Source organism: Aythya marila (genome assembly GCF_965140915.1).
Source record: "Aythya marila genome assembly, chromosome: 7".
Classification (NCBI taxonomy): Eukaryota; Metazoa; Chordata; class Aves; order Anseriformes; family Anatidae; genus Aythya; species Aythya marila.
Window position 1 is genome coordinate 6,317,001 of NC_139048.1, and position 14,448 is coordinate 6,331,448.

The 14,448-nt window shown below is 43.4% G+C and overlaps 1 protein-coding gene across 2 annotated transcripts in view; it reads left to right on the forward strand.

The window, feature by feature from the left end:
• Window positions 1–12,605: 12,605 nt before the first annotated feature.
• CACUL1 (CDK2 associated cullin domain 1) overlaps window positions 12,606–14,448 on the forward strand; it is a 45,497-nt gene continuing 43,654 nt past the window's right edge. Inside the window, exon 1 of one of the 2 annotated variants that reach the window (XM_082765187.1) lies at window positions 12,606–13,065. In XM_082765187.1, the coding sequence (XP_082621313.1) occupies window positions 12,789–13,065 (277 nt within the window). In that variant the 5' untranslated portion in view covers window positions 12,606–12,788. The remainder of the gene's footprint in view (window positions 13,066–14,448) is intronic. The other variant, XM_082765186.1, reaches the window with a different exon arrangement.

Below are 14,448 nucleotides of genomic sequence, written 5' to 3' on the forward strand. Positions count from 1 at the left end.
GAGCTGTCTGTCTGTCCTCACACAAAATCCTCCTCAGCCTGCAGGAAGCCGTGTCTGAATAAGGAAAAAAAAAAAAAAAAAAAAAAAAAAAAAAAAAAAGTATGCATAATTCCTGTTTTATTTCTTTAATATACAGTGCATATATCACTGCAGTGGCGGGTGGGTCATTACAGCCTACTGAAGAGCTGCCTCCAATATATTGCATACATGAGAGGCTGATATTATGGGAACTTTAATGCCATATGATGATCCCCTGGTGTTGTTTGTCACATTCCTGTGTTAAATTGATTTGATGTTAAAGCTCACTGCTGATGGCTGTATCTGCCACGCCGGGTAATTCACAGCGTCCTTCTCAGCGTTTACTTCTTCATGTCACACATTTAGGGAGAGTGAATGATGATAAACTGCAGGAATATATTTAACCTTAACTGTTATTAAATGATCGGTCTTCTCACTGTTTCAGCTGTCAGTGGCCAGACAGATACTTGCTAATGATTTCTGCTTTTAAAGGATGTGTTGAAACTCCTGAAATTCATCAGGGCGGTTATTCATGCCATCACAGTGACATTTTTATGGCTGTAAAAAAGGGCAACTAGAGTGTGTGTGGATAAGCAGTGCGTTCCTTCCCTGCTATAGGATTGCCTTCCTGTATCGACTGTCGAGTTGTTGAGCTGGGTGCAGGGACTAGCCCAGCAATGTCTCTTTGCTGCCTCTGTTTTGAAGATGAATTGTCTTGCCTGGGAAGACTCACATGGGCAGCAGGGCTCTGCTTCAAGAAGCCAGGCCATGAGGTGTGCTGAAGGGGAGCTGTAAGGTTTTGATGGCACTCCTCAAACGCTTACGCTAATTTAAGCCTCAGGTAATGTTTCTGTGAAGAGCTGACATCGGTGGCATTGCTAAAACCCTGTCTGCTTGCAAATGCCAAAGAAAGCTGTGCTCCCTGGGGGTGGCTGGATGGGACAGCAGGAGAGGGCACTTCTGCTGGTAGCCCTGCAGCTGCCCCTGAGCACAAGTTTCTGAGGCTGCCCTAGGTCTCTGCTATTGCTCGGTTTGTCCATTCACAGAGCAGCAGCTCACAAAAGCCATTTGTACATCCTTTCTGTGCTTCTGGTGTTAGGTGCCACAAATGTGCTTGTGGAAGTGGGTTTAAATCAAAAAATGAACATAACATTTTTTTTTTTTCTCACAGATGTTTTGAACGAATTAGCTGAAACTACAACCTTGTGTTGTCCTTTGCTAGAACTGACAGTAATTGTTTTCATGGTGGGGCTGTCTGTCAAGCAGTAAAGAGACCTCTCATCTCTTTTCTCCGCAGCTACAGAGGACTAATTTTCACTTTTGATTTAGGCTGGGCTTGAATAAGTGACCTGTCTGCATGGGAAGGACTTTTCCAGTTGCTGCAGTTGCTCACTTTAGAGTGATTTTGATCTTGTTTCCTTTGATGCATTCCTACTGATATTCTTCTCTTAATGACGCTTATTCAGTATTTTTCTTAAACACCTTGCCTTTACAGAGAAGCTCCTTGATACAAATCAACCATTGTTGTATTAGGGAGATGTGCAAAGCAGTGACTGATACAGCAGGGCAAACTAATGGCTCAAAACCAGAATCACTAAGGAGTATAGGTCCCTCTATTTTTTCTATTTTTTTTTTTTCCTCCTCTATTATTTTCTCCCTGCTCAAAAAAAAAATCACACAAAGTGTATTCTCAATAGTGAAGAATACAGGAAGGGGAGGAGGCATTTATCACAGCAGCTTGAGTGCTGGAAAGGGACCATTTGAAAAGGACAGCGGATGAAAAGCCATGAATCAATATTTCTATGTGCCTTCTGCTGCTGTTTATTTGAATCCATTTGTTTTGCTGACATATTTCCCATGTGGCTGGAAATGCTATTTCCTTTGATAACATCAGCAATTGATGTGTTGCATTTGCTGTACAGCTAGGTGTATCCTAGGCAAAGGGACATCTCTCTGGCTCCGTGAGTGTTTGGTGTTTTAAAAAAACAAGTACAGGTTGACTTTTATCACTTTCCTCTTCCAGCTGTGTATCCCTGTGCAATAGTTCTGCTGCTGGGTGGTGCCTTTCTCACAGGGAGTGAGCTGACAATGAGCAAATGGCTGTTGACCAAGGGCACACCATTATTTTAGTTGCATGAGAGTTCTGGGATTTAACGTGATGCAAGGTCTCCTGGAATGAACGCCTGGGAGGTCTAGGAGGTCTGCTGCTGATCCTGTGTGCAAGAGTGCATGTGGAGAGGACGTTATCAGCAGAGAGCACTTCTACAGGTTTTCAGAGCTGGAAAGGACCTCTGTGTTGTGAGCCAGCATGCATCACCCGCTGACAGGTTTACTAAGTGAAGAAGCTTGTAACAGAGAGTCCACTGCTCCCTTCACTGGCCACAACCCCTAATTACATACGTTCATTGTTGAAAAATTATCCCTGAAGCCTAATCTTTTTCTGTTTGTTGATTGCAGTGGTGTAACAAGTGTGCATCAGTCCGACAAGTATAAATTTAGTCCAATATTGTTTAAATCTAAACCCTCAAAATGCAAAGGATTATAAAAGATGAAATATTTCAGTAGGAACTGATATGGTCACAGCTGGAATAATGGAAAAATAATTTTATTATGATTATATATGTAGGGTATATATAGAAATATATTAATATTATATATAGGTATAGGTACATACAAGCTGTAGGCTGGTATTTCAACAAATCTGCAACTACTATGAGAAAATAAAAGGCAGATTTTGTTAAGCTGCAAAGTAGGCTTTGTTGTAAAAAAGTAAGAGGAGGTGATTTCTATTTTCCTGTCTTCCTTTCATTACTTGTTCTGAGATGATGTCACTTCTGCTAGAAGCTCTCCAGCTCCTGCAGGAGTGATTTTAATGAATGAAATATTGCTTTTTGTAAATATGCTTTTACATTTATGTAGAAAATGTACCTTGGTCTCTCTCATCATCATTGGTATGTGGAAAAAGCAATTATATTCTCTTTCAATATTCAGCAGGGAAGGAGAAGCTTTCCAGTGAATCACAGCACAGAACTATTTATGCTTTGGGGGGAGTAGAGAGGGGAGGGGAGTGGAAATAGAAAACATTTCCTGTGCTTTGCCTGTTTTCAGTGACCTAGATTTTTTTCTCGTAGCCTCTCCATAGCTACCAGAATATCCATTTTTCTTTTTATGTTTTGTTTTGTTCTCCTACTCTGGCACCTGCAGCAGGTGATTTCTGTGCTCTTTGAGCAAGGGATCAGTAAGTGGAGAAGAGCACATTCTTTCTTTGTAAAAACGTGCAGTCTTCTATAGTTTTTTCCTATTCAAGAGCTGCTCGAAAGAGCATACCTTTCAAATCTAATTCCTGCTATTCAGGAGGTGGTGCTGAACAAAGCAGAGGCTGAATACTTACCTCTTCAAGGGAACTCTTCTCTTTTTATCATGAAGACAGCTGAATTCCTGCTCGGACTGGCTGCTCTTTCTGCTTTTTGAAAGATGAAGAGGCAGATACTGACATAAAAGTATACAAACCGCCGGGCGCCAGTCGCCATTGACTTGAGTCTCACTGCACGCATTGATATGGGAATTGTCAGTCTGTTGCTTCCGAACCGCGAGGGTGTGGAAACAGATAAATAACCTGGTTCAGTGTGATTCAACTTCAGGAGAACGCTCCTATCACCTGAGCTGTTCTTTTTATCTTGTCCACAGCTACTGAGGAAATAGCACAGAGAAGCCACGTTGCTAGAGCATGGCCTCATCTAGAGCCCTGGGCCCTGGGCCTGCTCCTGACTGCCCACAACATGCACCTGCCCAAAAGCCATTCTCTTTTGACTTGTGAAACCAATTTTTGTTCCTGGATAAAGCAGGGCACCAAGGTCACGACAGGGAGGGACACAGGCTTGTCACGCCTGAGTCTCACCTCTGAAGAGCCAGAACATGGAGGGGATTCCCCCGACCTGGGAACTGGGGAAGGCTCTGGGGACACACTAGAGATTTCCCAGAGAGGTCACGATACCACCTTTATTTATTTATCTGAAGAAATTTGGAATGTTTGGGTCCAAGGGAACTGTCTATTTTGAACTTATAAATTTACCAGCCAACCAGTTTCTGACATCCAACTCATCAATGCAAATTAGCAGCATCAGCCCATCGCAACATGTTGCAGGTTGATGAAGTTCTGTGAGCTTTTCCCAGCAGTTCGTGAACACACTGGATTATAAGCACAAGGGAGGATAGTCTTGTGGATGTAGCCTTTCCTAGCATTATCTGAAGCATGTTCTCTTAAACAATATTTGACAGGTGAATGCAATAGACAAAATATGATCCTAGTGTGTATATGGAAAGCAGATGCAGTAAACTGCGTTCAGTGGCTCAAGAGGGGAAAGCTGCTACAAAGCCTGACATAGAAGATAAATTATGAGGTGCTATTTCTGGCCTCTGGTGGGAAAAAAAAAAGGTGGGTGATGGAAAATTGACCTGAAAACAACCACGTTAAATGATTTTGGTATTGTATAGGTTAGAGATGTGCTGCATTTGCACTGTCGGGTGTGTCCAGAAGCTGACCTAATTCCCCTGATTTTTGTCACACAGGCTTTTCTTTACCTATTTTGCTTACAGAAGAAGCATTTAAAGGGAACTTAGAGTCGTTTTCTGTCTCTGAAGCTACCCGACTAGAGAAGCTACTTACTGACTTTTTATTTTATTTTATTTTATTTTATTTTATTTTATTTTATTTTATTTTATTTTATTTTATTTTATTTTATTTTATTTTATTTTATTTTATTTAAATTTTTATTTACTTTTAAGTAACAGATTGCTAAATATATAATTTGGTGTAATTCTGCCAATTCCTCCTTAGTGATTTATTTACTTTTTTTTTTTTTTTTTTTTTTTTTTTTTAATGGAAATTAACTTCTTTGATAAGAAAACACATAAAAGCTCACCTACAATATGGTAATTCTCATTACACCTCAACAGAGAAGTATTGAAGAAAGTTATATGAAAAATTGGTTAAATTCAGCTGAGATTTCTTCCTGTAATAAGAAGCCTTCCTTGTGCTTTTCTTAATTATGCATTACAGCAGTGAGTGTTGTAGTAAAATTTTCACATGCCTGAAGCCTCAGTAATGAATACACATAAGGAGAAGTGATTTGTTTATTTTCCCATGCCCTATTATTCTCTGTAAATAAAGCTTGTTTTGTTTATCTTTGCTCCTGCATTGTTTTCCATTCACTTTGTTGTTTTGTAGCATCTTCTTTTTGACTTTGATCTTTGGATCCAGCATTTTTAGCTGGTGTATATCAAAGAAATTGCACCAATGAATTAAGCTGTTTAAGAGCTAAGTCCCTCTGTTCTAGGCTTAAGCATATGTAAAACTTGTAGAGTTTGCAATGTAAAGCATCAGGAATGCTATGATAGCTCTGCTGCCACTATAATTCTGCCAACAAAAGTTGCCCTAGAAGGAAATATGACTTAGAAATTGCTGTTTAACAGAAAAACACATTTTTTTTTTCTTTTACTGTATTAAGATGAAAGAGTATTGTCTTTGAATTCTGCTTTGACTTCAAAGAACATCTCTACAAAACCAAGTGAATAGGGCTCTGACTTAGAAATAAAATGTCAGGAGCAGCTTGGAGGAAGGACAGGAGCAGAGAAACTACTTGTCCTGAAGGGTAATCTGTTAATGTTGCTTATTACCATGGCACAACCACAACATGAATGGATCAGATATTTTTTGTAGCACCAGAAGATGACATTTGAAGGGTACTGGAGTTTTAGGAATCCTTTAAAAGCCTCCTTCTCCTTCGGTTCTCATTGCAGGGGGATGGCACTGTGCCCCAGAAAACAGGTAAAGGAAGGATATAACGTAGTGAGCTGGGAGAGAAATCAAAGACTCTCTTTGAAGTTGACCTTCTGGTTTGCTGTGCTGAGCTTATATGACTGACAGGAATGGAGGTGGGAGGAGCGCAAGTTAGGCTTGGGACACAAACAGAACTTGGGTGGGTAAAGTCAGGCTGAAGGGAAGAAATGGCTGAAGTAAGGAGAAGATTAGAGAGGACTGAGCAAGGAAACCAGGCAGGACGAGATTTTAATTGGTGAATGATGCCAAAGCACTGGGTTGATTTGGGGGAATGAGGATGGAGCACTGACTGTGAAGTTTGATTAAGACAGGGCCTCTTGCTGCTCTGGTAATAACAGTAATCATGTGGGCTAGAGGCTGGTGTCTGCCTGTGGCTTTGTTCCTTTGCTAAGAACACAAAAAATCTCTCACACTTCTTATTTCTGATTTAAGTTTGTCTGTAAAACCTCTTGCATTTGTATTATTCCTTTCTCCCTGAAGTATTTCCAAAAGGGGACAATTTGGCCTGCTGAGATCTTGGAAGGGATCTGACCCTGACCAATGCAGAATGGAAAGTGGGAAGCAGCACCAGATCCACAGGGTACGTGGGTAGAGCTTCCTTTAGGTACTCGATTAAAAGCAAAGCAAGAAACCAGGCAGTAACTGTGATAACCAAAAAGAGACTCATTAAAGCCTTCCCCAGCATGTCAGCTTATTGAAATTGAAAGTTTTAATGGACTGATATTTCCCTGCTTCTCATATTTATGGAAAGACGGCGATCCGGCTTAAAACTTAGACCTGGTGAATGCATTATTTTCCAGCAGGGGGAACTATGGATGCTGTTTTTCTGTTTCCAGAGAAAATACAAAGAATGAGGAAGTTGATATCCCCTATCTAATACAAAACAAAGACTAGGCGCCAGCTCTGTTGCTGCATGCTGATGGTTCAGGCCAGCTGGATACGCAGTGCCCAAATTATTTCCAAGAATGTCTTAGATGTGACAGCAAACAAAAAAACTGTGATGGGGAAAGCTTTCCTACTATCTGATTGAAATCTCCTAGAAAGACTTATTTTTGAAACAGCAAGAGAAGCGCTGCCTGAAGCTTAAAAGCATTTTGCAGGACTAATCATCAGAAGGCAGCAAAGCATTACTCTGTAGTGGAGCTCATAGTTGTTCTCCTCCCCTTTATGCACTGCTTTTCTTGTGCAATTCTTGTTCCATCCTCCTTCCACTCCCTCAGTCTCCTTTCCCAAAAATTGTCTTGTGGCTATCACAAGGTATCCTAAACCCCCAGTAATCTGCCACTCACTACTAGTGATCACACACATACAGCCGTTACTCGAGAAAATATCTGACTTCGAGTATTTCAGTTTTCCTGCTTTTTTCTCACAAAACATCATTCCTCCGTGCTTCAGCCCTGCAGATGACTGGCTCCACCTCTAGGCGAATGACAGTTCACTTTGCAGGATGATCTGCCCATCAATGTTTATACTGTGTTTTTTTTTTTTTGTTGTTGTTTTGTTGTTTTTTTTTTTTGTTTTTTTTTTTTCTATTATTATTATTTTTAAATTGTTATTATTATTGTTGTTGTTGTTATGATTATTATTATTAATTATTATTTTGCAAAAAAATCAAACCAGAATGTTTTGTTACATGGATGGTTCTTTGTAACCAGCACAATGCTGCTGTTACACATAACTGGGGACAGTCTATAAAACTCCCATACATATATTTATGCCTACCTGTATTGGTAATGTCCCTTTAAAAAACAAGTTGCTCACTATTAAGAAAATCCTTTTCTTTTTTTTAAAAAAAAAAAAAAAATTACTAAAATTGTTGTGCTTTTATACCCAACACATCTTTGTATTTGAATTCTCAGGTTACGAAGTGGAAAGGGGAACCTGGATACCTGGATCAAGATTTAAATCATAAAGAAATTAGTGCAATAAAAAAAAAAAAAAAGCGTCGTCAGATTCTCAGAAACCATTATGTGATGTATTCTATTATTTAGCTTTGTTTAACTGGAGCTGAAGTTTTCACAGACTCATGCATATTCTCTGAATACATTGGAGAAAAGAAATGAAATACTTAATGACACAATAAACAAATTGCTCTGAGAAGCCTTGAGTTTCATTTTGCTTTTAGTCAAGGAGCACTTGTTTGATAAATGGTGTGCTTTTAGAGGGCTTACAATAGCCTGCACACATGCGCAGAGACGTAGGATGGCAGAAGATTACCAGGAGATAATGGAGCAAGTCAAATGAGAAAACATGATGAAACGGCAGAAAATTTACATGCTGTTTTGCTTCTTCCTTTTGCCTTAATAAAACTGGGGCTGTCGTGTTTATCGCCAAATGATACCCTATAAGTATGTGCCACTGGATGCACTTGTGTGGGTAATGACCTGCACAGCGCCGCCTGCCCCGGGGGAGCGTGCTGACATCTAACGCCATAAAAAACAGCCTCAGTGAAATGTCCTCTGCCCTCTTTTGCTGTGTTGAATTCACCAGTGCTGATGAAGAGCCTAAGCCTGTTACATGGGAAAATGGTGTGCTGTGCTGTCCTGGGAGCTCTGGATGGCAATGGCCCGGAGACACACAGTCCCTTGGTCCAAGGGTTTTAACCACACTTTTTGGACTGGCTGATGAAAGACTCAAGAAACAACCAAATCAATAATAGCCAATAGGCTTTATTTTTTAAGAGTGTGTTCCTTTTGATATTGACTTATGGGGCCGAATAGTCTAGGCATGTCCACAGTAAGAAGGATTAACTTGTATCACATGCCACAAAAATGCTTTCAGTGTGATTATGCTAAAAGAATTGTGCTTTGTATCAGTGCTGTAAAAATGAATCCAATGGGCAAAATACATGGGCTGTAAAATGACGGGATACATTCACCATCCATCTTTCTGCTTTTCTTCAGTCTTTTTCCTGCCTGTTCCCATGGGCTGAACCCAGAGCTGTCCTCACATCCAGGAGCTGAGCAACACAGACCTTCAAATAATTCTGTCTAATAGTTTTAGAGGGAAGGTAACACAGGGAGACCTGGCAGTGAGAGGTAACAGGACACAAAACAGCACAGGGAAGGGCTGAACCATCAGTCCTGAGCTCCTGGACAAAAGGGCAGAGAGTTTGTGGGGTGAGGGTGCAAGGTGAGGCTGGTCAGGGTAATTAAGGCCTATTAGTGCATGCAGGGCCCGGCCATCAAGAACATATCATGCAGGGAAGGTGACCACTAGTGGAGAAGTAGGAAAAATCTCAGCAGTCACTGTGCTTTAAATACGTTGCTGACACTGGCGGCTGGGCAGAGAAAAGGGAGCTGGCTGGGAGGTATATCTGCATTATAAACAGCTTCACGCAGTTCTGGATCCTGATCTCGTTGTGTCTGGAGAGGAGGAACACAGCCTTATGTGCTGAAGGACATAAGCAGGTACACACATAAACCTAATACATAAGTTTTCCATTTACCCTTGTACAAATTATCCCACGGAGGTTTTGCATATACCCCCAGGGTAGCCACAAGCAGAGCACAGTGTGTCCTCTATGACTTTTTTGGAGTTTCAGGGGGATATTTTTTGACTCTGGCACAACACAGGGATGAAACCACTTGTCTCTTCCTGTTTGTCCCCGATAATCTGAAGTTTCATTTAATTTCTCTTGAATTAGCATCTTCCACTAATACTTAATGTGACGTGCAAATATTTTCCTCTATGAATTTCTGTTTTGCTCTGTGCAACAGGAACATACCTATGTATGTTTCTTATACATCACAGGGGTAGAAAGGACAAATAAATGCCCTGAAGCACTGTGTCTGGCTGTGACCAGCAGCTTGCACACTGCTGTTCCCTGGCTACATGGAGGGCGGGTGCTTCTCTCCCCCACCACAGCTGGTACTGGGCATCAGCACGCCCCTGCTCTATGGGGAGTGCGCAGCTGGGATTTCTTTACTTCTAAAATATGCTGCTTCTTTAGATTTCTTCTGCCTGTGGGAGATGGCAAGGATGATTTCTCTTTGTGCAGTTGATTTCAGCTTGTGCCGTGTTTCCTTCCTGCTCAGAAATCAATACTGCTGATAAAATGTGTCATTAAATCATAAAATGCCTTTAGTTCTCAAGGCCTTATCCCACAAGCTACGAGATTGTAATATAATGAGACGGATGTGTTTGCAGTCTGTATATAGTCAAAGAAATGCTAAGGGTCAACTCTCCATAGCCTGCCTTATGTAGCCTGCACTTGCTCGAAAACTGTACACTGATCAGCTTGCCCTAAGTGCTAGTCACTGCTGGAAGGGGACTGCCACAGACTGCCAGGCTTCAGAGGGACGAGTGGTTCACTGAGCCTGAGCAGGTCACCTCCTGGACACTGCCAAAATACGTCTCAAAAATAACAGGCACTTGAACCTCCCTTGTCCATCCTCCATCAGTATTCTGCACAGGGCTATCTTATTTGCCATGGAAAGAACAACATTTCATGCTTCTCCTGACAGAGCACTGTTTAAGGATCTGCTTAGCATTTGTATTTACTTCTTTTCAGAATTATCTTCCTTTTTCCTATGGTGTTTAGAGCCAGAGCTATAAATCTGGAAAGCATTTTACCTGCTGTGTTAGGACTTGATTGAAATCCCATTTAAATCAATGAAAATTTTCCTATTGACTTCAGTGGGCTGTGCACTTGGGAAATTAGGAAAAAAATGGGTTATTTTAAAATAAAAATTGTATTCATCTTATACTGTTAATCATTAATAGCAGGAAGCATTGTGTATATCCTTTATTAATAGGCTTCATATAACATTTACCTGCTACCTCCACGAGAGGAAAGAAAAAAGAAAACAAACAAGAGAAGGAAAGAAGAGAAGCTGAAGCAGATACTCATCTAGATAATTAAATATGGATTCAGGAGTTTGAAATAAAAGTGTTGTTGCAAATCTGACATCAGCATGTTGCTTTGTGTGCTAAAGTACTAACAGTCTACCAATGAGCTAATTACAATATATACAAGTCACACATCTCCAGGGATTTTGTGGAGATGTGAAGATGCTCTGGAAGCTCTTATCAAAACTGCATTTGTATGTGGTGTTCTCAATTAATACCGAATAATTATACTTATATACTTAATAATTATAGTTGTGGTATTGCAAAATATAATTTTGCAAAGATCATATTTAAGCCTAACTCAAACTTTCACACACTGACGAGGAAAAAAGGAAACCATACGGACAAGTCTGAAGCGCATGCAAAACCAGGTGCTTCGTTAATGATGAAATATTTGACAGTGCCTTTATCGGCATGCAGTCGTGTTTAAATAGCATGAGCCACAGATTACTGTTTCAGCTTGCCACTTGCTGTATGGGAGGAAAGAAAGAGCTCCTTGTTTAATTTGTAAGATGAGACAGCTCGTTGCATAAGGCAACAGAGGAGGCTACACAGAGAACGCCATAGTGAAGTACTCCCCAAGCTTTTTTGGACTTCTGCCACAAGGAAGTGCAGTGAGTGTAGTCATGGTGCAAGGAACATTGTGAAATGGATTACAAAGGAAATGTACCTTTAAAGATCATGGCAAAGAAAATTAAAAGACCCAAGCTGGCCAGTAAGTTACAGAGACAGCAACAATAACAGGTGTGTGCAACACGAGGCTATGAAACAGAATATAAAAAATAGTAGAATTGAAAAATACTGTGTTTGTCTTGCCTTTTCTTACTGCTCTTAGATGTTAACATGAGAGTTTCTGAAATTAATCAAGATAAAAACTACTGATAAGTTCCTGATTTCTCCTCAGGTCACAGTGTTCTTAAATACTGGCAACCTGAGTGCAGCTGCTGAGATCAGTGGAAGTGGATGAGTAGGAGGCTACAACGGAGTTGCTTTGCAGGTTGAGAGCACAAACACGTCTTTCTTGACGCAGTGAAGATATGCAAACCTTACTCGTGTTTCTTTGTAATTATCAGAAAATTACAACACGTAGCTAAGCTAAAAATGGTTTGCTGCTTTAGCTTTCAAAGTTTAATATTAACTGTAAGTGACTCCACTGATATTTGCACGCTATCACACATCCTCCTCAGCAAAAGATGCAGCAAAAGTGACGAACAGAAACAACAAAATCCTGTCCTTTTTCCAGTTGTGTTTAAGTTGCAGGCAGCAACAGGTCAAGCACCACAACAGGAGTGTGAATCCCTCACCTGGGCTCTATGTGTGGTGCACCAAGGCAGCCTTCGGTCCCCGAGCACTGCGTATTGGTATGAACAAAGCTCTGGTGGTCACAGAGGTAGATCTTTATAACTGAGGAAAATACTGTTAGGTGAAACGTAAATGTAAAGAATGCAGTGGGGACAAATTGGGTTCAAATTCAACTCAAAAAGAGCACTGTTCCGATGCGCAGTGAAATCAATGGCACCTGCTGTCATGAAACAGGAAAACTTTGTGACATGGTAAAATAGAGTGGACACCTCTGCTTTTAACAACTTTATTCGTGTTGCTTTGCAGGGAAAAGCGAAAACCCACACAGTAGCAGTCCATTTTCAGTAAAAAAAACACATCTCCTGGTGTCGTTTCATCCACGAAAGCAGCCAGAACCTTCGACTGCGAGCATAAACAAGCCCTGGAACATTTACACTTGAAGGAAAGGAGACAATTTATTCGTTATTATAAATATAAGCGAGCTCGGGACAACACAACCACCCTCGGCCAGGCCTCGTCCCGGCTGAGGGGCGGCCGGGACCGCCCCCAGCGCTGAGGCCGCCTCCTCCCCTTCCCCACCCTCTGATGGCGGCGGGGCCACCCCTCCATAGGAACTACACTTCCCAGCCTGCCCGCTGGAGCCTGGTCTGTCGCAAATTGTCGCCCTGCCCTGCTCAGCTCCTCTCCTCTCCTCTCCTCACTACGCGGCCGGGCCCCCGCGGGCCGTGCCCGGAGCCGAGAGCGGCCCCCATGGGCGGCGGGCGCTGAGCGCGGCCAAATGGAGGAGGAGGAGGAGAGCATGGAGGAGGAAGGCGGCGGCGGCGGAGGAGGAGGAGGAGGAGGAGGAGGAGGAGGAGAAGCCGCGATGGACGACCAGAACCACAACAACTGGGGCTCCGGCGGCGGCTACGAGCGGCACCTGCTCGGGGACAGGCTGCTGAGGGGGTCCCCGCCGCTGGCCGGGCCGGCCGAGGCAGCGCACAGGGGGGCGGCCGCGCCCGGCGCCGGGGCCATCGCCGCCGCCATCAACATCAACGCCTCCACCTCCAAGTTCCGTGAGTGGGGCTGCCCCCGCCGGCATGGGGAGGGGGTCGGGGGGCTGAGGGGCTGTGGGGAGGCGGGTGAGGGGTGAGGGGTGGGTGGTGGGGACGTGGGGGCTCCTTGTAGCTCGGGAGGGGCAGGGGAGGTCTCGCTGCTGCTCCTCCGGATTCTGCTGGCGTTTACACGAGGTGTTTCTCCAGGCAAAGTGGGCCCTGTTGTCTCATGGCTCTCAAAAAGCACACATTTGGCTCATATGTTCCTGTAACCAGCGATTGCCATGCTGAAAGTTTGATAGGAATCGCACCATTCTTCTTTCTTTCCTATTTTTTTTCCCCTCCCCGCCAGCTGACCCCCGTAGTTCCTCAGCTTCGGAGCCGACCAGGAGGCAGAGGTTGGGGCTCACAGCTCCCTGCCCGCCCGGGTTTCGTGGCTCCAGGCTCTCTGCCAAGCCCGGCTGCTTTGAAGCCCAGGCTCCCAGATTCCTGCAGCTGCCTGGCTCGCTGCCGGCCTTGCCGTCAGGGCCCCAGGTACCTGAGGGTGGCTCGGAAACACTCGAGGAGGTTGAAACGAAATGTCACTTGGCCTCGCTGAAGCGAGCTGCCGAACTCCAGTTCAGAAATTTAGAGATTGAGCTTTCCCTCCTTCCTTTCACTTTCCTGAATGAAAGTGTTTGCCAACTTTGGACCTTCCCCGGATGGGAAGGTGAGTTTCCGCCTATCATCGGGGCAGAGGAGAAAGCTCTGCGTGATTTTGCTGCGTGTGTGGCTTCTGGGTTCTCGTTTTCACTTCTCCGGCCTTGATATTCCCAACGCGACGGCTGTGTCAGGGATATTCAGCATTTGTTAAGCCTTGTAAAATACAAAACTCGGCGAGGTAATACGGTCAGTAGAGCTTTATTTGTACACGTTTGCCCGTTGTTGGTAGCGTTGGTGTGCGTACGTGAAGGACACGAGTCCGGTGATGTGGTACAGGTGCTGGGCAGGGATCCCGCATGCTCTAATCCTGATGCTCCTGGGGACTGACCCCTCAATCTTCTCTTTTTAATTTCCACATATGGAAAAAGAGCGAGAGGTCACTTCAGAGGTAAACGTGCAGTGAGGAGGGAGGCAGTGTGTGAGTTCTGCCTGCTGTGTCTTCCCAGTGACAGAGCGTGCCTGCAGAAGCTGCTTGTCAGGCTTGAGCTTGGTTAAGAAAGTTTGTCTGGTCTTTCCTGCAGGAAGAGGCCCGTCAGAAAAAGGGCTCCTTCCCTGCCTGTGTCACGAAGCAGAGCACGAAGCAGTATGCAGCTCGGTTAGGTTGTCCTGCAGGTGAGCTGTAAGAGCACAGATGGCTGACAGCTTCCTGCGGTGCTGTCTGTGGTAAACTGGAGCTCCAGTGATGTTCAAGTTGGTCTCCCC